At 35.7% G+C, this 26,449-nt stretch overlaps 1 protein-coding gene across 3 annotated transcripts in view; it reads left to right on the top strand.

Annotated features, from left to right (window-relative positions):
- Positions 1-26,449, top strand: part of ROCK2 (Rho associated coiled-coil containing protein kinase 2) — a 123,186-nt gene that overhangs the window by 85,619 nt on the left and 11,118 nt on the right. Inside the window, exons 8-32 of one of the 3 annotated variants that reach the window (XM_080390642.1) lie at positions 545-636; positions 1,462-1,621; positions 2,220-2,283; positions 4,058-4,137; positions 4,492-4,540; positions 5,262-5,397; positions 5,527-5,618; positions 5,865-6,111; positions 6,432-6,538; positions 7,208-7,367; positions 8,430-8,590; positions 9,007-9,191; positions 11,083-11,152; positions 12,516-12,619; positions 12,739-12,925; positions 13,268-13,361; positions 13,479-13,573; positions 14,245-14,424; positions 14,666-14,834; positions 17,890-17,960; positions 18,926-19,014; positions 19,752-19,830; positions 20,034-20,295; positions 20,774-20,987; positions 25,453-25,559. In XM_080390642.1, the coding sequence (XP_080246768.1) occupies positions 545-636; positions 1,462-1,621; positions 2,220-2,283; positions 4,058-4,137; positions 4,492-4,540; positions 5,262-5,397; positions 5,527-5,618; positions 5,865-6,111; positions 6,432-6,538; positions 7,208-7,367; positions 8,430-8,590; positions 9,007-9,191; positions 11,083-11,152; positions 12,516-12,619; positions 12,739-12,925; positions 13,268-13,361; positions 13,479-13,573; positions 14,245-14,424; positions 14,666-14,834; positions 17,890-17,960; positions 18,926-19,014; positions 19,752-19,830; positions 20,034-20,295; positions 20,774-20,987; positions 25,453-25,546 (3,241 nt within the window). In that variant the 3' untranslated portion in view covers positions 25,547-25,559. Of the gene's footprint in view, positions 1-544; positions 637-1,461; positions 1,622-2,219; positions 2,284-4,057; positions 4,138-4,491; positions 4,541-5,261; positions 5,398-5,526; positions 5,619-5,864; positions 6,112-6,431; positions 6,539-7,207; positions 7,368-8,429; positions 8,591-9,006; positions 9,192-11,082; positions 11,153-12,515; positions 12,620-12,738; positions 12,926-13,267; positions 13,362-13,478; positions 13,574-14,244; positions 14,425-14,665; positions 14,835-15,223; positions 17,867-17,889; positions 17,961-18,925; positions 19,015-19,751; positions 19,831-20,033; positions 20,296-20,773; positions 20,988-25,452; positions 25,560-26,449 lie in introns of those variants that run through there. The other 2 variants (XM_080390643.1, XM_080390644.1) reach the window with 2 other exon arrangements.

Raw genomic sequence — 26,449 nt, 5'->3', positions numbered from 1 at the left:
AAATATCAGCAGAAGATGTGTCAGGGTTAGTTATGGGGCAGAGGATGGAATTCTTAAAATATTTGTTTCAGTCCAGCTTTGAATAGCTGTTCTGTGCACTAAGTTAGACCTTCCTTCACTTGCGTCTTAAGGTTGGTCATGTGGTTTGGCAGACACGGAACTTTTGCAGGTTTTTTTCCCCCAAGGATGTTGGGGTTTTGTTGTTTTGGTTTTTTTTTCTTCGGGTTTTTTTTTTATTTTTTTGTTAGTTTTTGCCTCAGTGCTCTCTTTCTTGCTTTACTCCCCACGTGGCAGACTCTAAATTCTGAGCATTTTAGCAGTCGCAGAGAGAGTTTGTGCTAAGAAGCAGAGTACATTTTGCGTAAGAAACTATAGAACAGAAGCTGGTGGGTTTTAATTTTTTTGTTGTTTGACCATTAATGTGGGTAACACAGACAATCTCTACTGAAAGTTTATTTGCTGCTTATGAGCAAGTCAGAATTTAAATAACAAAAAACAAGGGCTGTTTTACCTAATGTGAATTTGGCTTAATTGCTCTGTTTAGGGATGTGCGACTTGGGAGAAAAGGGGTAGAAGAAATAAAGCATCACCCTTTCTTCAAGAGTGATCAGTGGAACTGGGACAACATTCGAGAGAGTAAGTAAATTAGCTTGAAAGTTCTGTTTTTCCGAAAAAAATCTATTCATTCGTATTTGCAGTAGTAGTCATGAAAGAAACTTTAAGCTATATAAATGAAGCATTGTCCATCTGTCAAGAATCTTGCTCAAACTTCCATATTTATCACTTGTATTATAAAAACTGAATCAATAAGCGTTAGTAAATATACATTTCCTACTGGAATTACCCTTGCCTTTATTATGCTATTAATGTATCGATGTCCGTCTTGAACAACAGAACTGGGTCTTTCAGAATTCAAACTAAAAAGAATGCATGTTAGGTTCTGTTTCTCTGTGGCTTTTGTTGTTTTGTTTTGGTCTGGGGTGGGTTTTTTTTTGGTTGGTTGGGTTTTTTTTTACATTCTGGTAGTTAAGACAGTGGTTTGACTGCGGTCTTGTAAGTTTTACTGCGTTTCATGTAAGGCATTGTGAACTTGATAGCTTTAGGTAAAAAAAGCCGAAATATGTCAGTTCAGATCATGAGCTTGCTGGTAACTTCTAAAGTCATATATTTACTGAAGTTTCTTAAAATGATGATTGTATTTAGAGTTCTATTCTCAAATGTGGTTACCTTAGTAAATATGTTTTGCACATTAGATACTCTATGCATTAGGCAACTAATGTAAAAATAGATTTCTCAAGGAAAAAAATGTTCACAGTAGTATTTACAGATCTGCTGCATGGTTAATACATGTTTAACTAGCAGGGCAGCTTATATTACAGTCTTTTAACACTATAGAGATACCAGTATATAGCAAGTGGCTGAATCTTGGAGTGAAGCTGATCTTTTTCCCCCTTTTTATAGCTGCTGCTCCTGTTGTTCCTGAGCTTAGCAGTGATATAGATAGCAGTAATTTTGATGACATTGAGGACGACAAGGGAGACGTGGAAACCTTTCCAATCCCCAAAGCCTTCGTGGGAAACCAGCTGCCTTTTATAGGATTTACCTACTATAGAGACAATTTGTATGTGATACTTTAATATGCATTTTTAGAAAGATACCTGCAGATTTTTCTTATATCCTATCCTTTTTTCACTCTAGGTACATAATTTATTCATTGCATTATATTCATGTATGTCTAATTGTGAAGATAAAACCACAAAGTTTAAGTAGAATTTATCATTTGCTGCTATTCTGGTTATTTCAATAACTGACTAAACAGTGTTTTTATATGCACAAAATTACATAGCCTCTTAAATCTTTAAGGGTTAAAATACTGATAGATTTGTAATTTATTTCAAAACCAGCTTTTTATTAGTAGCCTTAGAAAAAAGTTTACACAAGATAATAGCTTGTTAGGACTCAGCTTGGATACTTGAGAAGTAATTGTTTTAATTAAAAAATTATAAGCTGCTATGGATTTGAAAACATAGGTTATACTTAAGAAAAGATTCAAATCGTAAAGACGCACTCATACTGAAATAAAACAGGCTTCATTCTGAGACTAGTGTAAGACAAATTAAGACTTGAGAGAATTGATTAAAACAAGTTGATTGGCAAGGTTGCCAGAGTTTTTGAAAACTTGAATAAGAGCTGGAGGGATTTGTTTTTGTTTTTGACAGGTTGCTAAGTGACTCCTCACAGTCTTGCAGAGAAAATGAATCTGTGCAATCTAGTAAAAATGAGGTTAGTGTTTTTTTCGTAAGTATTAATGGTATGATTAACTAATTTTGTTAAGTCTGTTAAGAAAAGGCAAAGTCTGAAGTAAGTTTGCAAGAAATTTGGGGGGGGGCTTTTTGTCTTTTAATGATCCTCAATAAAAATGATATTTTCTATTTACAGGACAGTAAGGAGGTAAGTATGTTTTATTTGAATTATGAAAGGAATAAAAAAATTACTACGTAATTTATGTAAATGTGAAATATCTTAAATGTTTATTCACCAAATTGTTAACAGTAAACCAGTTGTATTTTGAAGCAGTTGTACTCAGGCATTGTGGTACTGTAGTATAAAGATGAATGAATACAGATTTTTCTTGAATTCTTTTGGCATCTAGAATTTGTTTGGAAAATGAATGTGTAAGGCTCTGTTTGCCACAAACAGCATCACTTTCCGGAAAGTTGTGAATTCTGGCTCCACACTTGTCTGATTTATTCAGAGTTCAGAAAACTAAATTGCCATCTGCAGTGCTAATGGAATGTTTAAATCATATTCTCAGTTGAATTGAGTGTATGGAGCATGTTTATCCAGTTTTGAAGATTGACAATTGAATGGAAATTTGCAGATGTCAGGAGAATGCTATGGAATTTTTATGTACTTATTTCATTATGTTACTTAAACATTTGTATTATTCAAGTGTGGATAGTATATTGCTAACATTTCTTAAAAACTTACAACTCCTTTTCAAAGTTGATTTCAAAATAAGTAAAGGAAGTGCATTATGTAATGGCTAGCATAAATTTAAATGCAAATGTTTATAAGATTCTACTTCATTCCTTCCTGTCATTGCTGAGTAGATTCCTAGTTTTAGAGTTTCCTTTTAAAAAAGAAATGCTACTGCTGTTTAAAACAGTGTCACATTTGTGATACTTGCTTACTTGCTTTGTGTTGTGATAGTAAATGTAGTTGGTAAAATTTTGCATTTCACTTCTGATAACTTTTTTTATTTGTATTTTCTTAAGCAATGAATCTCCAGTTTTGATGTCCTTTTCAGTGTCCCTGTTATGAGAATCTTCTAATCGTAACAATTATAAAGTGTTTTAGAAAACAACAGTTTTACATTTCATGTTTGAGGGGTAGAGGAAGAGGGGGAAGGGAGGAAAATAAATGTATTTGAAAGCTTGAAGACAGGACACAAATCCAAAATTTCTTATTTATAATTTATTTCATAACTATTTGGATCCTTGACTCACTCTCTTTTTAGTATTTTAGTAAGCAAAACAAAGCATTCCCAGACCTGGAGAGTGTTTGTTAGCTTCTGTATGATTTGGACTAAGAAATTCTTCTTTATTTGAGGTTATTGAACATGCTCTGAATATTGTCCAATTTGGTCATGTCCTCGCCTTTTTTATTTTTAAATTTCATTTAGAAAAGACTATTCAAAAAATTCTGCTACAGTGGAAAGTGTCTGCCTACAGAGAAAAGTACAGCAAAGGGCCAGTAAAAATATTCTGTGGCCATAGAAATGTTATGACTCACAATCTGTAGCACATAATCCTGTGAAGGTTAGATTTGATGTAGCATGCAGCTAATTTTGTTGCTATGCATTTGTATCTTTAAAATCATCAGGATTAATATTTTGTAAAGATGTAACCTTCTAGTGATAGTTTTAAAATAATACAGTGGATGATTGAATTAATTTTCCTCACTTTCCCTTTTCTTGTTATTTAATTGACTTGCACTTGTTTCATGTGATAGCATTTTTATATGTGGGCCATGCTTTTTTTGACGTTTTACACAGTTTCAGAAAAAACTAAGCAAGCTAGAAGAACAGCTCAGTAACGAATTACAAGCCAAAGATGAATTAGAACAGAAGTACAGGTGAGACTGTTTTGACATGTTTGGTATGTTTATAAAGAAATTTTATTACACCTGTTTTTTTGAATGCTTAAAAGGATTTTAATACACTCTGGGGATTCCTGACCCTGCAAGCAGACCTCACTGTAAAGTGTTAGCTTAATTCTTGCTGCTCCTGTGACTGTTGTTTTATTTCTTTTTTCTTATTTTGCCTTAACTCTCCATAAGAATCTCTGTATTGAGTGATTTCCCCAGTCCTTGAAGTTTCATGTGATTGTTGAAAATAGAGTACCTTACATAAAATCAGTGAGACGCATTCAAACATTCTAATTTCTGTATAATAAGCAGGCTTTAAAAATGTTTTTCAAATTTCTTCAGGTCTACTAATACTCGTTTAGAGAAGATAGTGAAAGAGCTAGATGAAGAGGTATGTCCGTAGGTATTTGTTATTGGAATTAGAACTTTAATGTTTGTGTGTCTTTTTTCCTTAAGAAACAGCAAATTACTTTTGAGTAGCTGTGCATTTATAGCAAGTAATACCAGTTGATTTCTTGATATTCACAAGCATGAAATTGTTGTCACTGGTAAAATATTTTAATTATGATTTCCCTACTACAACTACACATTCGTTTACAGAATGTGTTTTTTACCGTGTTTTTGATTTGGAGGACAGCATGATATCAATATCCCATATGTGATTCTGAAAATCAAACACGTGAGAGTAATGTTACTAGAAGAGGAAGGCCATTCTTTGCATTGTTCAAACAGTGTCAGTAAAAGGACCTTATTTCTTGTCCAGCTTACACCTAAGTGCTACTACAAATTTGCCTTGTCTTTAGTGGATGTATACAACTTCAATGTATTGCTCATGCAGGAGCATGTCAAGACCTTACATTACATGTATATTTTTGTGCTTCCAGAGTGGCTGTTAGGCGGGTTTGCCTGGTTCATCAGATCAATTCAGTCTTTAAAATGTAAAAGCTCCTGGCGATAGTTGTCCGGGGCTGGATTTGACACTGTGTTTATGGCAGGCAAACAGACTGGGTCTTTCTTCATTGCAAACTGAACTGAGGGTGTGAGCTGACCTTTTATTGTTTAAAGAATACCACACTTCTCTATGTAATTAGTGGTGTTTTTTTGAAATCTAGATAAATTCGAGGAAGAATGTAGAGTCTGCAGTCAGACAGTTAGAAAGAGAGAAGGCTCTTCTTCAGCATAAGAATACAGAATACCAGAGAAAAGCAGAACATGAAGCAGATAAGAAACGCAATTTGGAAAATGAGGGTATGTTGAACCATGCTTGAAGGGTTCCATTTTGATGTGGGTTTTTAAAAGAGAAAATAAATGAATTAAAGTTCAAATTGAAGCATTTTCATGACAGTGATTAACAATGTTGAATTATTTTTGTTACAGTTAACAGTTTGAAAGATCAACTTGAAGATTTAAAAAAGAGGAATCAGAACTCTCAAATATCCAATGAGAAAATCAATCAACTACAAAGACAGGCATGCCAACTTTATATATATGTATTTTACAACAATAGCTGTTTGAAGTACTGATTTTATTTGTAGCAGGAAGATTGAAATGTGTAATAGAGTTCTAAAAAGCAGTTCTTGTGTGTTGGTGTGCAAAAGTAATCTTAAAGTGTACTCCTCCTTATGTCTTTAATCCATAAAATGTAGAATTCTGTAGTAGAAATGGTGATAGTTTTATTTTAAATGTTCTGAAGTATGTTTTTTATCAATCTTCAGTTGGATGAAGCCAATTCTTTGCTGCGGTCAGAGTCTGATACTGCAGCCAGGTTAAGGAAGAACCAGACAGAAAGCACGAAGCAAATCCAGCAGCTGGAAACTAATAATAGAGAACTACAAGATAAGAACTGCCTGCTAGAGAATGCAAAACTTAAACTGGAGAAGGATTTTCTCAATCTTCAGTCAGCTCTAGAATCAGAAAGGAGAGATCGAAGTCATGGATCAGAGATTATCAGTGATTTACAAGGTATTCCTGCAAATCTTCTGAAGTTAAGCTTCCTTCTTGTTTCAGAAATAAAAATATCTTTTAGTGATGTTAGTTAAGCTTCAGATTGTGGCTAGATTAGTGTGCTGTTCTGTATGCAAGTGTGGACACACATTTAAGAGAAAATGTGTGATAACATTTACGAAATGTTATTAATAACTTCTAGAATCACCCCAAAGGGCGATGCTCTTAATAGTCAGAATTAGGAACTGTTACGTTTGAAAAATTGTATCTCTAAGTAGATAAAATACAATCTTTTTTCACGCACTGCCCAACCTCATTGATGTTTTGGTCATTTTTAGGTCGAATATCTAGCCTTGAAGAAGAAGTGAAAAATGGAAAGAGTGCATTAGCCAAACTGGAAGTGGAGAAGAGACAATTGCAGGAAAAACTTACAGATTTAGAAAAGGTAACAGCACTTCTAAGTGAACGCTGGTGTTAAATTCTTAGGGAATTTTTAAATTTACCCTTTCATTACTTGAGGCGTGGAGACAAAATATATGCAAAAAATAAGCCTTGTTTTCAGTGTTTATTATTTTTTCTTAATTTTTCTTTATTGTTTTTGCAATTTGACAAGTGCGGAAACAAAGATACTGTTTCTTTTATGATCGTAATACATTATGCGTCTAAAGTACATAATAATATACTCCAGCGTGTAGCTTAACAGTGCAGTAGTAACATTTCATTTTGTCTGGGTTTGTTGGGTTTTTTTTAAACTCAGTATTGCCAAAAATCAAAAAGCTTCTGCTAATATTTTTTGACAGATCTGTCATTGAAACAAAAGTATTGAAAAAAAAATCAATAAACTTAATGTTTGAGCCACTTTTACTACGGAATGTTGGTTGTTAAGGCAGTGATTCTGTAATTGTTTGCAACTAGGGATGTCCTTGTATATTTTCAGAGCACTTTGCCATCCATAGAAAAACATTTGTAGAATTGAGCTCTCACGTAGCTCCTTACAGTTTGAGCTCTTGTTTCCACTCTTAGCATACTTCCAAGCAGCATGTTACTGTTCAAAATTTTGTCTTTAACCTGATGTATTTAATGTTTTATTTCAATGTAATTTTTTCTTTAACAGGAAAAAAGCAACATGGAAATAGATATGACATATAAATTCAAAGTTATGCAGCAGAACCTTGAACAAGAAGAAGCTGAGCATAAAGCCACAAAAGCACGATTAGCAGACAAAAATAAGATCTATGAATCTATAGAGGAAGCAAAATCTGAAGCGATGAAAGGTATGTATCTGACATCACAGTTGGACTTAATGTAAATTATACAAAGCAGATCGTATAATCTTTTGATGCTAGTGAAAGCCTTAGTGTAGGCTTTTTTCCTTGATTCCACTGCTCTTTTAAAACATAATTAGTGTCATAAAAATCAGTTGTAGTCTCTTTATTCTTGCTTTGCTAGCTTAAAGACACACTGGTTTAGTCTCAAAGTAGAACAGGTTCTCCATTGCACACAACACTAATTAATTTTCTGTGCTAGTGTATTCTGAATTAATTTTACTTACATTTATGTTACTAAAACTGCTTGAAGCATTTTTGTTAAGAGCTTGTCTTGTGTTCTTACTCAGTGTACTCATACTTTTTTTGTGTTGTCCTAGATAAAATATGTCAGCAGCTTAATGATTTAAATATGTAGACCAGGTAGAGTTAGAAATGGCAAAGCCCTTGCTACACTTCTGTAGTCACTGGTGCATCTCATGACAATGGAAATCTCTTGGAGGGAGGGATAATTACCAAACAGTTCCAGAAGGTAGCTTTTACTTTTGAATTAAATGTTTTGTTTATTGCAGCTATTTAAAAAGCTACCTACAGATCCTGTGCTTCCAATTGCAGAGCATTCACAAAAATTTTGAGCATGCAGATGTTCAAAAGAAGAAGAAACAATTCAGTAATAATGGCTGAATCACTTGGCATATCAGGTTCCTGAACAGCTTCAACTCTTTAAACGATTTCTAGTTATCATAGTCAAAGTAACACTTCAGTAGATTTAGATGGATTATTTTTTAAAATCCACCTTTTTTATCCATTTCAGATGTGTTGCAGATAAACTGAAAGTTATCTTGAAACTGAAAAGTAGGAAATAGCTGTCAGTCAGGAATGCTTGCAAAAGCATCCTCTGGGTGTGGGTTTACTGTGAAAATTTTAATGAATCATTTGTCAGCAATCTTTCTCTTCAGTGTTAAAAGGATAAACATGTTGCTTATTGTTAATATGGAATAGGTGTCTTCCCTTGCCCTCCAGAATCTCCTGGTTTACACAGACTGACATCTTAAATTTCTTACTTAACAGAAATGGAGAAGAAACTTTTGGAAGAGAGAGCTTTAAAGCAAAAAGTAGAAAATCGGCTGTTAGAAGCTGAAAAGCAGCGCTCCATGTTGGACTGTGATCTCAAGCAATCACAACAGAAAATCAATGAGCTCCTCAGGCAAAAGGATATACTGAATGAAGATGTAAGGAATACTGACAAAAGGAGTCTTGAGTGGAATTTTGGTTTTCAATGTCCAAATATTTTCCCTGTTATAGCTATATTTAGGAATGTTTGTGAATGAATATGGCAGCAACTTTTTCCTTCTCTGTATGTGGAGCTTTAAAAAGTCTACTTTAAAAAATGTAGTTTCATTTTTCTGAAATATTTCAGTGTTACTGATAATAAAAAGTTTTTCTTCTGAAATGTAAAATGCTGTGAGATTGACATGGAAAAGCTAGCTTATTTATTGTGTGCTGATGCCTTTTCAGGAGACAGCTTTGACTCACCAAAAGATGTGAGCATGTACAGAAATGTAGAGGAAGTCAATAAGAGACACTGTTTAAATGTTGCTTTCCTGTGTAGGTCTGTAAAAATCACAGGTTTCTCTTTATTTTTTAGGTAAAAAACCTGACATTAAAAATAGAGCAAGAAACGCAAAAGCGCTGTCTCACTCAAAATGACCTCAAGATGCAAACGCAGCAGGTCAACACCTTGAAAATGTCAGAGAAGCAGTTAAAACAGGAGAATAACCATCTTCAAGAAATCAAATTAAGTCTGGAGAAACAGAATAACGAACTCCGCAAGTATGCAGAGTTGCTCTGTGTTTTTTAGTAACGTTACTGATTTGTAATTGGTTTGGGGCGAAAGCAGAGAGCAATATTAAGTTTAAAAATTAGCTGTGCAGAATATGCTGTTCCACATTGGGTTTTTTTTTGTATTGCAAAATGTAATTGTTGTTAAAATTAATTTCCAGTGACTCTAGTTGAGAATTGCCCTTCAGCAGTGTATAGTTTTGTACTAAAAGATGTTATCCATTAAATCTTGGGCGGGGGGGGAGGTGGCGGGGAAGCCAGATTAAACATAAGCATGTGAGGACTTCAGATAAACACTTATTTAACAGACAGTCTAGATACTTTTGTTTTTTTAAATGAGATACAACTTCAGTGAAGAGGACAGTTACTGGCATTATTAGTCCAGGAGAGCTTATTGGAGTTGGAAATGAATACTAATACAGAGCTGTGAAGTGTAACCATTGGAAATATCTCGTGCTAAAGATGTTTAAACACATCTGTTGTACCTTCAAATAGGAGTTGTGTTAAATCCCAGAGTTCTTCAAGGTCTTACAAGCAATATTATAACTGAATTTTTTTTTACATGAACATTCTGGTGAACGAAAATGCAATTTTAGCATATCTATCAGATTAATCTGATTTTTAGCTCTTTTATGACTTCTGAATGGTTTAGCTCCTTGTCTTTTTTCTGTCAGCAAGATGCAGTTATTCACATAGAAGGTGGAACATCTGATGGTTGCTGTAATGTAAAACACTGGCAGAATTTTTTTCTGTTACATTACTGCCTTTGTTATGGGACTGACTGTTTTAGTAAAAGATGAATTCAAGAAATTATGCATGTCAAAGAATACAGACACGTTTTCACAAACCGAGCTCTAGCAAACAAGAGACCCAAAACAATCTGTCAGATCAGTGATGTTTTACATGGAAATAAGATTCTTTTGCTTTATCAGTGTCTCTTACTGGTTAAACTATGTGACACTGTTACAGATTTGCTAATAAGTTAAGATTGATAGACTTTATTTGATTTTATAAAATCATTTTAATAGAAATATAGAGGGATAAGAAATATATTTTAATGAAACTTATAGTTGCACAGTAAAAGCTGTTATGAATCCTTTGTACAGTCCCGTACCAAGGCCAGAAGAATGGGCTAGAATCATTGTTTAAAACTTAGGTAATAAATCTAGGGTTTGAAAGGTTTCTTTGTAGTTAACTAGTCTTCCGTATGTAGAAAGTGTATTGAAATGTCAGAATATAGGATTGATGGGAACTGGGGAGAGTCGACTGGAACAGCTTGTAGTTACCTGCCAAGAAACAGTGAACTTTAGTAAAAGGAAATTCCAGCAGGGGGAGATTGCGACCACCAACTCATATGCCACCTACCCAAATCGTACCCCAGACCCATTTCTGGACCTTTCTAACCTTTACTGTGCAGAATCGGATATGGGAGGAGAATATGTTAATGATTTTTGGAAAATATAATGATTATGCATGATACTTAATGAATATGCATGAATAAGTTCTATATATATGGTGTCTGATTTTGAGACTTGGTGTGCGTTGGTCGTGAGAGGACTCACTCACGCACCCGGCCGTCAATAAAGAAGTGTCTACTTATCTACATCACATTGGTGTCGATAAGTTCTTCATCCGAGATTTCGGTAACACTGTTGCAGTTAGTTTGTTAACAGTATTAAACTGACTTCTTGTTAGTGCGTTGTTCTCGGCTGTGCAAGTGAAACAGAGAGCTGGTACCCAGAGGAAGCCTCAGGTTTAATTGCCAACCATACTTTGGTCAGGAAATGACTGAAGATCTTTAGAGTGTGAATGCTGTCTTCTCTATTTACTGGCTTGGAATGTCTTCATATCTTTTCTTTCTAAGTATGTTATTTCTTTCTAGGGAACGTCAAGATGCAGATGGACAAATGAAAGAGCTTCAAGACCAACTTGAAGCTGAACAGTATTTCTCGGTATGTTTTATGCTTCTTTATTTTTATACTAATCTGTTTACGAAGTACAATGTTAGCTTTCCTTCTTCCTCCTCAGCCATCAGGTGTTTCACATCTATAAGCTAAAGCTTATTCTTTTTCTTATGCCTGTCTTCAGTCTTGTCTGCAGCCTTGTCATCACTCCTTGTTCTTGATCACTGAGCAGTGTGAAGGAACTCATGTTAAGAAATGTCCCAGCTTTGGAAGGGAGTCCGAAACACAGTTCAGAGGGGGCGAGGAATCAAACAGTTTATTTTTCCACAGTGTGAATAATTTTCTGCTTGTTTTAAGCCTTTTGCATCTAGCACCTCTTCCATGCTTCATGGAAGAGAACAACTCTATTCTCAGAATCATGAAGTGTAACAAAATTTGCATTTAAGGCTTGGAAGGAAGTTTTTGCATTACAGCCAAACTTGGTGGAGATATGTTGGGAGTTTTTGCTTTATTACGAATAGGTAATATACTTAAAAATCATCACTAGCATGTGGTTAATTTATATTAACAGTGCACAGGCAGTCACACTACAGGTAGAGGCCAAAAGGCCTGTTTCAGAATTAGGGGAAACTCAAGATTTTACTGTGGTCTTTAGGTCAGGGAGGAGGACTACTGATGTTCTAGTAGATCAAAAAGTTGTACACATGAAAGGAGAGAAAGGGAGACTTGAGATCAGTTGGCTGCTGTGGATGGGCCAGAGAAAGACAGTCTATCCTGAAAGCTCTGCAGAAAATCCACTTGCGGTTACCTGTCATTTTACCTGTATCAGTCATTTGAGTGTACAGAGCAATATGATTTCTCTTTCATTTCCTCTAGAACTCTAGATTACTATCAGATTCACAAAATTTTGAGTTTTAAATGCTTTTCTAATCTTTTTTTTCCCCTTCCTCCTATGCTTCTTTTTGCTCTTTAACTGTTGTGTTGATTTCATGGATTTGTATGGTTAAAGCCTAAATTCTACATACCTACCTACACCAAAGATTTAAAATAGTAGAGAAAAATAAATTATTTTCCTTGCTTCTGATACTTCTGATTTACCATCTAATTGTGATCTTCACATTTAGAGTCTCTTTAACAGTATGTTTACAGACATATAACATGTCTATTATGCACCTACCCATTCACAAATATACAAGTAAAAAAAAACAAACCAAAACAAAAAAAATTAAAATAATGAAAACACATCTGTGAATGATGGTGATGTTTAGTTGAATTTGGAGAAGTCATGCACAATTATATTCAAATTGTGTGATTAAAGAATTGCATACAATGTCATCTTGGATCATTTTTTGTGTATCTTCAAGCTAGTATATGCAAGTCATGTGCTTTTCTTTCCAACTTTAACTTCTAGACTCTCTATAAGACGCAAGTTCGAGAACTTAAAGAAGAATGTGAGGAAAAGACCAAACTTTGTAAAGAAATGCAGCAAAAGATACAAGAGTTACAGGACGAGAGGTAGGTTTTACTACTTGTAGTACTAATACATAAAAAATTAGGATGGATTTTTGCTGTTTCCTTCTCTCCCCCCAGCCCCCTCCATTTTTTGAGTTAATATATACATAAATAATTTGCAGAGATTCCTTGGCTGCTCAGCTAGAGATTACTTTGACAAAAGCGGATTCAGAACAACTTGCACGTTCCATTGCTGAAGAGCAGTACTCTGATTTGGAAAAAGAGAAGATTATGAAAGAGCTGGAAATTAAAGAGATGATGGCTAGGCATAAACAGGAACTTACTGAGAAAGATGCCACCATAGCCTCTGTGAGTAATATGAATAGTAATTTTGGTAGAAGTTTACAGGAGCTTGAGTTCCTATTTTCAGTTTGAGTTATCCATTGCTATTAGCATGCTTAGAGGTAAGTGATATACAAGTATATCTGACATTTTAAAAATATTTATTTTCTGTGAATGAAATTTCAAAAAATATCATGTTTCTTCCATGCATCAATCTGATCATTCTTTCTTCTGTGCCCCTACTCCTCTTACAGCCAGTCCTCTTATCCTTATCCTGATTTCACTCTGAAGCATTTCCTTCTGTCCTGTAATGCTTTGGTAGGCCAAATGAGTTTTGTTACATGGTCACTTGTACTTTTTGTTTTGTAGTTGGAGGAAGCAAATAGGACGCTAACTAGTGATGTGGCTAACCTTGCTAATGAGAAAGAAGAACTGAACAATAAACTGAAGGAAGTACAAGAACGTAGGTATTCTCTAAACCAAATGTAATTTAATTTGAAACCAGTTTTTTTTTTTCTTTAATAGTACTATTTTCTTTTGTAATGAGCTTTCATAGATATTTTTTTTTATCTTGCTACAGAAGTTACAAAGCTAAAAGAAGAAGAAGCAAACGTGGGAAATATTAAAGCACAATTTGAGAAACAGTTACTGAATGAAAGAACATTGAAAACCCAGGTAAGCAAATGCACCTAAATTAATGAAGAGAGAGCGTTCAGGAATCAAATAATTTTTAATAGAAAACTTTCCATGGTAAACTATCTATATATGTACCATTAATGCTTTTTTCTTTGTTGCCCCTGAAACAGAGTATATTGATCTTTTGTTTGTTTGTTTCTACTAAGTAGGCTTTCAGTGTAGTGAAACTGCATCCCCCATGATTTATCATAGAGGAACTCCCAATCCAGATGCAGTCCACCAGCAAAAATCTTCATATCAGTCAAATGGATTAATATTTTATTGTTTTCCATCTTGATTTATAGTCCTCTATATGTTCCATAAAACAGTATATTTCTGATTTTAATCCAGATTGTTTTTTAGAACAAGTGGCATGTTAATCCAAAAATGTATTTTGGGGCTACCTCATGAAAATGGAAGGTTTTATTTATACGAGCAAAAGTGTTCATAGCTAATCTTGCTTAAAGTGAAAATGGCATCATTACCTTCTTTTCATTTTTGAGTAGCACATTGAATTAAATCAACTTTATAGTACTGGATTGCAGAGGTTTTAGTTTACAGTTAGATTAAAAGTGTCTGGTTGTGGATAGGAGACAACACTTCATCTCTTCATGATATAACTCCGTATTTATTGATGTGGTTTTTGTAATTTTTTTCTTTCCCATGGGAAGGCTGTGAATAAATTGGCTGAGATCATGAATCGGAAGGGTCCAGTCAAACGTGGCGCTGACACTGATGTACGGCGGAAAGAAAAGGAAAATAGGAAACTGCATATGGAACTGAAGTCTGAACGAGAAAAGTTAACCCAAATGATGATCAAATACCAGAAGGAAATCAATGAAATGCAGGCAGTAAGATCCTTTTGCAAATACAAACATTGATAGCCTTTTCTGTAATTCTCATTGAATTGATACAGACTTTAAGGTAGTGTATACAGCCTCTATCCCTGAATTTCCCATGACCAAAAGAAACACTCAGTGTGTGTATATATATATTGTAATGGGCTGCAAAGTCTGTATAATTTTCTACTTGTATTTTCTTTGACTAACTGAGTTTTGTGATAATAGGAAATCTTCTAATTTATCCTAACAGCAAATAGCAGAAGAGAGTCAGATACGGATTGAACTCCAGATGACTCTGGACAGCAAAGACAGTGACATTGAACAGCTTCGTTCACAGCTGCAGTCATTGCACATCGGTCTAGACAACAGTAGCATAGGCAGTGGACCTGGAGATGCTGAGGCAGATGATGGATTCCCTGGTATGTTAATTTTACTAATATTTCTGTATTAATTTGGTTTATATCAATATTTTACCATAGAAGCTAAAGTATCGAATTAATGCTCTGATGATTCTGTGGCTTTTCATCTTCCTGTGTTTCTACCATTTTATCAATGCTTTGATAGTGGTCACTATCCACCTCCCAACTAAATCTGTCTGTAATAATACTTCATCTTACATGAATTTAAAAAAAAATATTTTAAAAATTCTATTTTACTACATTAAAGTAAATATTTTTTTCCACTTTATTGTAGTGGTCACTTTGCAATGACTATGTTATGTGATGAAATGTAAAACTAATCCTCTCTTCTTAGAGATTCTATTTTGACTTCTTTTCTACCTTTTTCCTCCTTTATGCTTTATGTTTAGTCCATATCACTCAGTCTCACACTATGGAATCCATGTCCTTTACCTACCAGCACTCTTCTACCTCTGTCAGTATTGCCACTAAGCCTTCCAGTTCTCGCATGCTTCTCGACTCTGATTCTGACTCAGAGGAAGAACCTTTGTCTTGTTCCCACAGTCCTACAGAAGTTGATAGCACAGGTGACATCCCTGAGAACTGTTTGGTTTTGTTCTTACTGTGTCCTTTTCTCTATTTGAAAACTAATGCTATTAATACATGATTTTAAAACCCCCAAAAACCAAGTCTGGCAGTAAACACACTGCGGTGGTAGTGAACATGACATGAAAAAATTTGCATGAAAAAGTAACCGGCCTGTTTTCTCTAAATGCTTGCTGTGATTTGTAAAACCACCATCTTTATTAAAGCATTGAATAAATAAGCCTGATGGATTTGTTTTCAAAGTAGCCTCTATCCAGTATCTGCAGTCTCTGTATGACCCTAGAGATACTAGATATCAAAAAGTCGAATCCTTGTGTTGAAGTGTGGAAACATCTAACTCCGCACTATCTGAATTTACATTATTTGCTTGTAGAAATTCAGTCTTCTGAGTATTACATTGTTTTGCCTTAATTTGAATCTATATATTTGATTCTTGTATGTTACGGCAAGCAAAATGTATTCATTTTTCCAGCTACATAAAGCATATAATGAAATTACATGGCCCTGGTAAAATAGGAGTTTGTTTTCCTAATTCTGTATTCATTTGATATGACTACACGTACACCATACTGAACAAAACTTCTGTTCAGTGTTAATGTCAGAGGTGGGTGTTCTTTAATTACTTTCAAATTTCTGTATTTCACTTGAGGTTCCTTTAAAGTGTGAATACCTTTCCACTGAAGCCAAAACTTGTTTTGGGACATTGATACTACTTCGTCAAACTAGAGTAAAGAGCAATGCATTTCCTCTATTTTCCTCATTCTCTGGTGTTTGCTATGAGGCTTCTAATAAAATAATTAAGTACATACATAATTTTTTCCTTGTCAGCTGCTGCTGTTACCAGCATGGTTTTGTTTTGTTCTAAAGTAAAAATCGCATCCAAACTAGGACTTTTCGCTAACATAATTACAACAGATTTGAGGTATGATGGTTGTGATTTGTTGGTATTTTCCATCCTAGAGTTTATAAGCATGTACTGTGAAATTTTGGAATATTCTGCCTTTTCTATGACTTTTTAGTGTAGGACAGAGACCAGAAATGAAGAAGTGTAATCAGAAACTCTCATTTTGTCCAATTTCATGCAATAGCATTGGAGATTACAGAGAAAAACAGGAAAAATGTTAACGCGTAGGTTTTTTACGCCATTAACCAACTACACATGCTTACTGGATGTGGGGAAGGATTTTTTGCACCAGCATGCATTTGTATCAGGTGTAGTTGAAAGGAACAATGGAAAGTGGCAGGTATGAGGCAAAATATATGTTATAGAACTACTACAGGTACTTGGTATATACTTCAAAATGTGTCAACAGCAATGCTTATAGACCAATAAACTTTGAAGTCAGTACATATCTGAATAAATAACCTGTTTCAAGTATCTCTAGACAAAATGAGACTCATGAATATTTAATAACTATTTGTTACGCTATGCTAAACATAGGCAGGCTGCAGATGCCCTCTAATGAGAAAGAAAACAGATTTTGCCATAGTGAAGCACGGTAGTGCTCTTTTCATAGTTTTGTGTTTGTTAATACTTAAGGCTTCGGTATTTTTGACTTGGAGGTTCCTCAGCATCAGTACAGGTTATCTGCTAGGGGAACTCATTAGAAGAATATTAACTGCAGTTGAGTAGTTCTTCTTAATGAAACATAGGGAAAAGAAATGCTTGTATTAAGTGCAGCTATGGAAATAGGGTCAAAGGCTGTGTGATACTACATATCACCCAGCACTGGGAAAGTGGAATCCGTGTGGTTTTTTTTGGTTATGACTGAAATGTGTATGTCAAACAACAGCTGAGCTGTTAATACTGTTGATAAATCCAATGTGACTAATGTGCCAGTGTAATATAAAATACTGCAAGTGTGCGAAAGGGCAGTTGAATTTAGGCAAAGCCTAAGGATTAGCCAGAAGTTACTTTGGATTAGAAAGCCTAGGAGATACAGGCAGAATCAGGAAAAAAAGAAAAATTGAAAGAGTAAAAAATATGAATTGGAATACTAAACTTCTGAAATTTGACCTGGTGTGTAGAAAATACAGGTTATTTGTGGTGGCGGTTTGCCTTTTTTTTGTCTCGAACTGGATGTTGTGTGGTCTGTACTAATACCTTCAGATGCTGTGTTTAAAAGGTAAAGGCTGATAGACATAAGGATTTTAAGTCTTGAAAAAATTACTAAAGAGAATGTGTGTGCTGTAATTGCAAGTTCGCTCTTCCTCTTCTTCCTCATGCCTATTGCTTTTTTGTAATTGCATTGTTGGTTATTGGCTGTGTTCAGGAATACACAATTTAATTTATTCCTGAACGCTTACTGTGATAAACTTTGCAAGACCTTACAGTTTTAAATAATCCATGTTCTCATGTTTGCTCTGTTGCTTTATTATTGATCTTCGATAACTGTTCCAGAATTCACAGTAATCTCAAAAATAATGTTTTGTGAATATTTATGTTCTTTAATGTATATGTTTTTTTCAGAATCAAGATTGGAAGGCTGGCTATCGCTGCCTGTTAGAAATAACACTAAAAAATTTGGATGGGTTAAAAAGGTAAGAAATCCAGATTTATGATCTTGTTTCATGTGTAGTCTGTATATTAAACTTATGCAGGTTTTCACTGCTTTAATTTTCTTCGATACATTTTTCTCGTCACTTAAAAGTATAAAATATGTTAGCTGGTATAGCTACCTTTAAGAGGAGCAGGTTAAGACAATTGTAATAGCCTAAGACACTTCTTTGTCCAGTCAGAGGTGAGAACAGCCATTCATGATCTTTAAATGTGTGTGCATTCAGCCGTAAGCATTCCCAGCAGTATTATGTAGCTGAAATTCAGCACAGTCTGGAAGCAGATGCCCTTGACAGATTCTTTATTTAGGAGATAAAACTAACAACTACTCATCTGCCTTGTGTAGCCCTCGCTCATTTACACTTTTTCAGTGACCTTTGTGATGTGTCTTTGCCCAAAGAGTAACATACATATTTTCATACCAGTTCACTTACTGCTCAGTCAAACTGTTCATTCTGGATATAATTCTGGAAATAGGAGGTCTTCTAGGTAACTAGCTTTTTAATGAAAATTGCTAGCAATGCTGGTAAGTATAACAGTGATCTCAGTGAGTATGATCCCTATTAGTTGTGAACTGCAGGTGTAGAATAGGCATCATAAGATGACAATTACTCTCACTACCAGTCTAAGTGAAAATTAAATCATTAAATTGGAAAAGCGTTTATCTTACTTTCTTCCAGACTTTCATTTTTATTTCTTTATAGATACTTAAATCTGTTTAAATATCAATTAATCTGGTAATATAAATTGATTTATCCAGAATTTTGTTTGTTGTGCAGTGAATGTATTAGCAAATCATGGATTTAGCATGCTGTACTACTATTGTCCATTTAGCTACCATTTAACAAAATTGTAGAAAAATATTGCTGTGACATCTGTGGTAATTGCTGTGACATCTTTGATGAGCTGGATTAAAATGTGTATTTTACTCTTATCTGTATCCCAACAGTATGTAATTGTAAGCAGTAAGAAGATCCTGTTCTATGACAGCGAACAAGATAAAGAACAATCTAATCCCTATATGGTATTAGACATAGAGTAAGTATTATCATGTGAGATTCCGTCTTCAGATTTGTAGGTGAACTTTGGTGGAAAGACTTTGATAAAAGGCCTTTTGAGGTCCAGTCTGGAAGCACAATGTCAAATGGGGTCTACTTTTGTAATTTGAACTACAGAGCTGGGACCTTGGGATGAAGAATTGGGTCTTCTGTAAGCAGTAGTGTGGTGCTCAGTCTGAAACAGTGTGTTCCATCGAGCTGTGATGTAACTGAACTGCTTCTGCTAACTCAGCCAGACCTACCTCACATGCATATTGTGGCAAAAAACATTAAGAAAACTGTAGCAAAGAGGCTATAATTTTCAGTGTTTGTACATTTTCACTTACAACATGTCCTTACAAGTGGGTTGTATAGTTAATTGATTTATTTTCTTAATAAATGCAGAATGTGGATATTCAGAGGCTGGAGCATGGGGAGAGGACGGTGTAGAAAGCTACTGGCAATGATTACAGTCACATGATGTTGAATTTTCAGTGCTGTCATGTTTTTTTTCACAAATGTTGCTGGATACCTGTGACATTTTTATTTAGGGTTTTTGGACGTTCATGTGCAGGATTGAAAGACAGGACTTTAACCAAGTGATTAGAAATCTGTACTGACAAATCTTTAATAGCTCCGAGTCTTAATGTGTTATGTTGCATCCTAACTTAATCTGTCAATTTAAATTTATCATTTTGGTAACATTAATTTTGTCCTTATTGAAAAAATTTCCTATAGCAAACTCTTCCATGTTCGACCAGTCACTCAGACTGATGTGTACAGAGCAGATTCCAAGGAAATTCCTAGGATATTCCAGGTATTCAGTAATAAATTAATGTTTCTAGTGTAACAAGCATGATATTTCACACATCGTCAAAAAAATATTCATAACTTTGTCTAATGAAGTATTTACTAAAAAATTCTTGAAAAAATCGATTCTTCAATCTTTCTACTTAGATAATGACTCTAAATTTACATTTTTCATCTAGGAGTGCTGAGATTATTTTGCTTTGATTATAGATTCTATATGCTAATGAAGGAGAGAGCAAAAAAGAACAGGAATTTCCTGTGGAGCCCATGGGAGAGAAGTCAAATTACATCTGTCACAAAGGACACGAGTTTATACCTACTCTTTATCACTTTCCAACCAATTGTGAAGCTTGTATGAAGCCTCTGTGGCATATGTTTAAACCTCCTCCTGCTCTGGAATGTCGCCGTTGCCATATCAAATGCCACAAAGATCACATGGACAAAAAAGAAGAGATTATAGCACCTTGCAAAGGTAAATAGCAAGTATTTGAATGTGCATGTAGTCATTGGAGTCACAAGGTGTTCTAATCGATCGGGATTCTAGTAATGGTCTGACACCAGCTAAACATAAACGGGTAGGTTTTTCTTTTATTAGTGTGTAGCAGTCAGAACCTTTCTAAGGGTGTCTACCCGAGGAGCTTGCTGCTGTCAGTTAATGGCATGTGGCCAGTATACATACATACCTGTTGTGCTGTCAGCCTCATGCAGTAAAGCATGGTAGTTGTAAGACTGCTCACACTGTAGCAGCTGTAAGTTGCTACCCTCTAAATGTAAGGAGGCAGCACTGGCAGCAGCCAGGAAAGTTAAAGTTTTGCAAAATCTGGTTCACTTTGCTGCTGATTTCTCTTTGCGCTGACTGTGAGAGTATGGTAATCTGATGACTAATTTTTGATGTGGGGACACGTTCAGAATAACAGTATTCATTTTTATTTTAAAAATTCTTACTACAGTGTACTATGATATTTCAACGGCAAAGAATCTACTACTGTTAGCTAATTCTACAGAAGAACAGCAAAAATGGGTGAGCCGACTGGTGAAAAAAATACCCAAGAAGCCTCCAGCACCCGACCCCTTTGCTCGATCTTCTCCCAGAACTTCCATGAAGGTACAGCCAAACCAGTCCATCAGACGACCAAGTCGACAGCTTCCTCCAAACAAACCAAGGTGACACAAGTACTGCTATTTAATTTATTGTTTTAAAGATTTTACTACAATTAATGTCATATATGTTGATAAGGATAATTGATCACAAATGTTGTTGTCTATTGACATGTGAGCTAGCCTGTCATCTTTTATAAATCTCAGTTAAGTTATAAGAAGAGTCACTATGTCTGTTCCCTTGATTAAAGGACCATGCTTTACCTGTTAGTTAAGATTACCGTACTGATTATGTATCCTGTCGCTCTTACGTGTCATAGGCAGAACTTGTAGCATTATCTTCAGCCTAATGGTTCCTGTGAACTGGCAACTGGTAGGGAAAATGGGGTTTGACAAGGCAAAGAGTCAGTGAAAGGGGTGTAAAGATTTAAGAAGAGAAAAGAAAAAAAGGTTTAACAATTTCCAAGATGGCCACTACTGCACCTGATTTGAAGTTGAGCAATGAAATTAGGTGCTTGTGGTTCTAATGAACCTTGGAGTGAATTAGTTGCCTTCAAAAAGCGGTCTAGAATGCCTTACGTGTAGTAAAGGACTACATGTCTTTTGTTTCTTATTGCTTGGTGTTGAGGTATGTGTTTGAATTCCTGCCCTGCTGTAAGGTTAGACACCTGATTGTGGATTTGTATATTAATGTGTGTTTCATCTGACCAAATTTATATTTTTCTCTGTCTGATTCCATTTACAGTTGATATGCAAAAGTGTCTTTTTCAGGACTTCTGTCCTAGTGTAGAAAAGGAGCTTTGAGCATGCTCTTGGACATCTACAGTGAGAAGCTAGTTCAGATGAATCTCACTTTTGTGTCTCTGCCCACGCAGGTTCCACAGCATGGAGCCCATTGCCACAGTGGTAGGCACCTGTCTGAGCATCACTTGTGCTTTTTGAAAGAGAGCAGGGAGGTGGGAAGTCAGGGGGTCACCATCTGGTCAAGTAGCTGGAGGACTTACTAAAGGGTGGAAGAATTGGTTTCAGTTCCCTCCTTACTCAGCCTAGAAGGACTCATGCTCATGTCTCATGATTTCGTGAAAGATTAGTCTGATTTGGGGAAAAAAAGTCCATACACAAACCACTAAACTATTACTGGATCAGTTTTAAGGAGCAAAATCTTATACTGTATTATGGAAGGGATAACATTCTGCAGGTAGCGCTTACATGCTTGCATAGAATTTCTGGGGTTTTTTCAATTTGCTTTTTTCTCACCTAAAGTACTAGTTGACACTTGATTTATATCTGTACCCAGTTGTTGACAGCCTGTGAAAAGTTTGGTCTGACTTGTTTGTTGCAGTATTCCAGCAGCAATGGACAGTTCAGTAAAGTCATTGAAAAAAACAAACCCAAACCCAACCAACCAAACAACGCCCTCATTTTTCCCCGTAGAGATGATTTGCAGTGGCTAGACAGTATTACTTGCCTTGTTTCTGCGACCAGACTGCCACCAGTATCTAAGCTGGCTGGTTGAAAAATGGGTTGGGTGAGAGTTGCCAGTGTTACAGTGGGGAATGCAGCGTAAGTGTGCTCTTACTGTGATGATGCTGTTACCACAAAACAGCCTTATGCTATGAAGAATTTGGTCTTAAAAAAAATACTGGTATTTTAATGTATGGAAAGGCATAGTGAAAGGCCTAAAAGTAACTTCATTTCACTTCCCTCCTAATTTCCATACAGTCTAATTTTTGGTGTTATACACTTCACATGTTTAAAAGAAAGTCAGACATCATAATTTGGATTTTAATTTTTTTTTATTATTATAACCTTGAAGGTAAAACATTTTTAATCACTGCTTTTTAGGGACCAATTATTGAAGAGTTTCTTTGTGCAAAACTAATGAGAACATCAACAATTGGATTGAAGCGTGAATCAAGGAAGCATTCATGACAAATTGAGGGACAAGTAGAATGCTTTTCTTTTGCATAGTGTTTACAGCCTAATTCAGTAGTGTTATTCTGTTTCTTACTATTGACTTATAAAAGGTGTATTACACATTCTGATTCTTTTTCTGCAGCTATTCTTAGGTGTTCTGAAAACAGGTTTTTTTCCTTCTAACACTCTTCTTTTAATCTTTGTGACCTTTTCTTACAAAATGCTTTCATAACACCTTATTTACTCTTACCATCCTTTTTAGTCATGGTCCTCTTCCATTATGAATCAGTCTTGCATGATTCTTTTTCCTCTGTGTATATTTTTCTATCTGTATATTTTGTAATGCTGGGAAAAGGAGGAGGATGAAGATTTTTGTGTGTGAACCATTTTATTTTTGCAGTTAAACTTTGCAAATGTACCTAATGGATGGAAATGTGTAGTTTGGTGAGGTCATGTCACCTGTCACCTTAATAATGCAGGTCTGTCAAACCAGCGGAAATTTATATTGATTTAAACACTACTTATTAGAAACCACATACTTAAAAATTACTGTAATTGCTATGGCCAGTTTATATCTGACTGGTACTTCTGTGAGGCATTTGTGCAAAGTCTTACTGTATGGAATAATTAATTTTCTATTATGAACTTTATTAAGAATGAAGATGTAGTTGCCAGTTAAATCTGGGGACTGAGTGGCTGGGGACAAGCTGGAGGTGAGCCAGCAGTGGGCTCTGGCAGCAAAGCAGGCTCTGGGACTGCACCGAGGGGAGTGCAGCCAGATGACTGAGAGAAGAGATTATCCCGCTCTGTTCACTTCTTAGTCTGCAGCGAGATACTGCCTCTATGTTTGGGCCCCCATATTCAAGCCAGAGTTTGGCAAAGCAGGGAAAGTCCAGCAGAAGCCACCAGGATGGTCAGAGCAGAGGCTTGAGGGAGCTGGACTTGTTCGGCCTGGGTGAAGGACATATCCAGGAGGGTACCATGGCAGCCTGCCCCTGGTACCCTCCTGTGGGGGTGAGAGTATCGGGGAGATGTAGCCAGGCTCTTAAGACAGTGCTGCATAGTGGGAGGGTGAGAGGCAAGGGGCTCAGTTGAGCCAAGAGAGATTCCAGCTGGACAGAAGGAAAATCCAATGCAGACAGCCAGGCGGGGAGGCAGGCTGGTGAGCCTGGACAGGCTCCATCCCTGCAGGCTTTCAAGACCTGACAGGGCAAAGCCTTGAGCAGCCTGGGCCGGCCTTGTAGCTGACTCTGCTTTGAGCGGGAGGTTGGGCTAGAGACCTCCTGAGGTCCCGTCCAACCTGCGTAGCCCTATAATTGCTGCGCCTGCTAGGGATCTCACACAGTGAGTGTTTCTTGAAGGTTTTCACAGCTGTTGTTCTTCATGATGATTTAAGAAGGGGCCAGGCGGTTTTTCATACAGAACATACAATTTCTGCTTGTCCATTCAGTTGGATCGTGCCAGAAGTATAATTCCAAATTGAAAAAAAAGCAACTTGAATATATTTTAATGCCTAATAAATTCTTTAAGTGTTTTAAAATTACCATAGCCATAGTTCATACAATAAATGAATATTGAGCCTTTTCAGGGATAGATCACATTTAAAAGTGTAAAAACTTTAAATATGAAACCCAAAACCCCCCCAGAAACCCATTTTGTTTAAAGCATGTGATTAACTATTAAACACTGTAGCATGTTTTAGTTAAAACATGCTGAATGCCATGTTAGGGTAAGGTTTCTATCTCTGCCTCCTATGGTTGGCATATAATCCTGATATAAAATCCATTGAGCTCACTGGAGAGATGACTAGACTGGGTTTTATTGCTTGTGGCTATAGCAATTGAGAAGTTAATACTTAAGATGTTTGTCCAAGATCCTTTGATAACAACAGAAAGAGATGAATGCTTCTAGACAATGATTCATCCCATCCCAAAATAAATGCCTAAATTAGGTAAAGTGACTCATTTGCTGACAAGGTTTGCCTCACTTGCTTTCTTTTTTTGATAGTGACCATAGAAGGAGCACAGGCAGCAACGCCTAGAGGACAAGTTGATATATCCTCTTTTTGGCATTGCTGAGCTTTAAATTATGAGCTACAGGATTGCCGCATTGTGTAATCCCACTGTATCTGGGATATAGTAAAATCCTACTGTATTCATTTGTAAATTCCGATAATGCTATTTTATTTTATGTTCTGTTCAACAATCAAAATCACTTGATTTTACTGGAAAAATTGTTAGCCTTGCATTATAGTCTGGAAAGGGATAGCAGGAGAGCATAAAACCACCTCAGTCAACAAGAACAGCAGCAAACCAGAAAGCAACTAATTTTATGAAATATATGTGTTGCTGCTTTCTACTGAAATTTTGGGGTAAAACCTCGGTATGGTAAGTATTCTACAGAACTGAATTATTTTCGTGATATATTTCCAATGAATACAATATTCCTGGCTTACGTGAATGCTAACTGAGTCTCCACAATCCATGGCAGGTGAAGGAAGGAGCCCACCTACCTTAACACGGTCTTTCTACTTGAACAGGTTTAGCGATAACAGAATTTTGAAGTGTTTTATAGAAGCATGGCACACATTAAACATGAAACCCTCCTGTTGCAGATTGCTTGATCTGGCATTTAAGGACTGGGATTGGTCATTTGATGATGTTGATGATGTTGATGGTGATGATGATGACGATGTTTTTGATTTCTGAAGAAGTATAAGGGGTAAATCTAAATAGAGAGGAATGGGTTTGTTTGCCTTTGAATACAGCATGCTATGTTGGATTTTGTTTCTCAAACCAGAGAAAATACAAGATCTCATTTTAATATTTTAAACTGTAAAAATGAGATTGTGTTCACGATGTCAATGAATTTTTAGAGGAGTCATTTTCATTAAAACAATGTTGTTGCCTTTGCCAGTGTTTTTATTTTTCTAATTTTAGATCTTTTTTCAAAATTCATGTCTGCCTGCCTAAAAAAAAATAAATATCTGCTGTTGTCAGAGCAGTTGTTCATCTGTAGCGCTAATACTGCCAAGCTCTGCAGGTAATTTTTGAAGGCTAAAAGGGAGATTGTAGCTGTTGGATGTTTAGCTGAAATAGAATTGGTATTTAAAAATACTTTTCATTTTTAAGCCTTTAATATATAAACAGACTGGTCTGTGGCTAGCAGACATGAAATGACCGGAGTTCTGCATTTTGCTTTCCTACCTGTGTTATGAAGTGATTTTGACTTGGCTTTCCTTTGCAGTGCTGTGCTTTTTGGGTACCTAACCATGCATTTGAAAACTACATAAACAAATGGGCCTTCGCAGCTTCTGTGATACGGTTTCCCTGACTGCTTTAGAAAAGATACAGCTGTTTTATTTGATCTAATTTGTCCCATGGCTTACTTAAATATGGAGTGTGAATGTACTGGACATAGTGATAACTGTTTTATAGTTCTCAATGTTTCATCATTTTACATGTTGATGCAGTGTTATGTTTGCATAGAAAAAAACCCTAAATGTTAAATTCCTAAGAACTCTTATAAAAAGTACGTAAGGTTGTCTCAGCCTTATAAAAGAATGGGCAGTGACAGCAGCACTAGGGCTGTATCTCAGCTGTGTGCTCAGT

The sequence above is a fragment of the Falco punctatus genome, assembly GCF_963210335.1.
Source record: "Falco punctatus genome assembly, chromosome: 5".
Lineage (NCBI taxonomy): Eukaryota > Metazoa > Chordata > Aves > Falconiformes > Falconidae > Falco > Falco punctatus.
The sequence above is the reverse complement of the archived record's forward strand: the minus strand, read 5'-3'. Positions and strand labels throughout refer to the sequence as shown.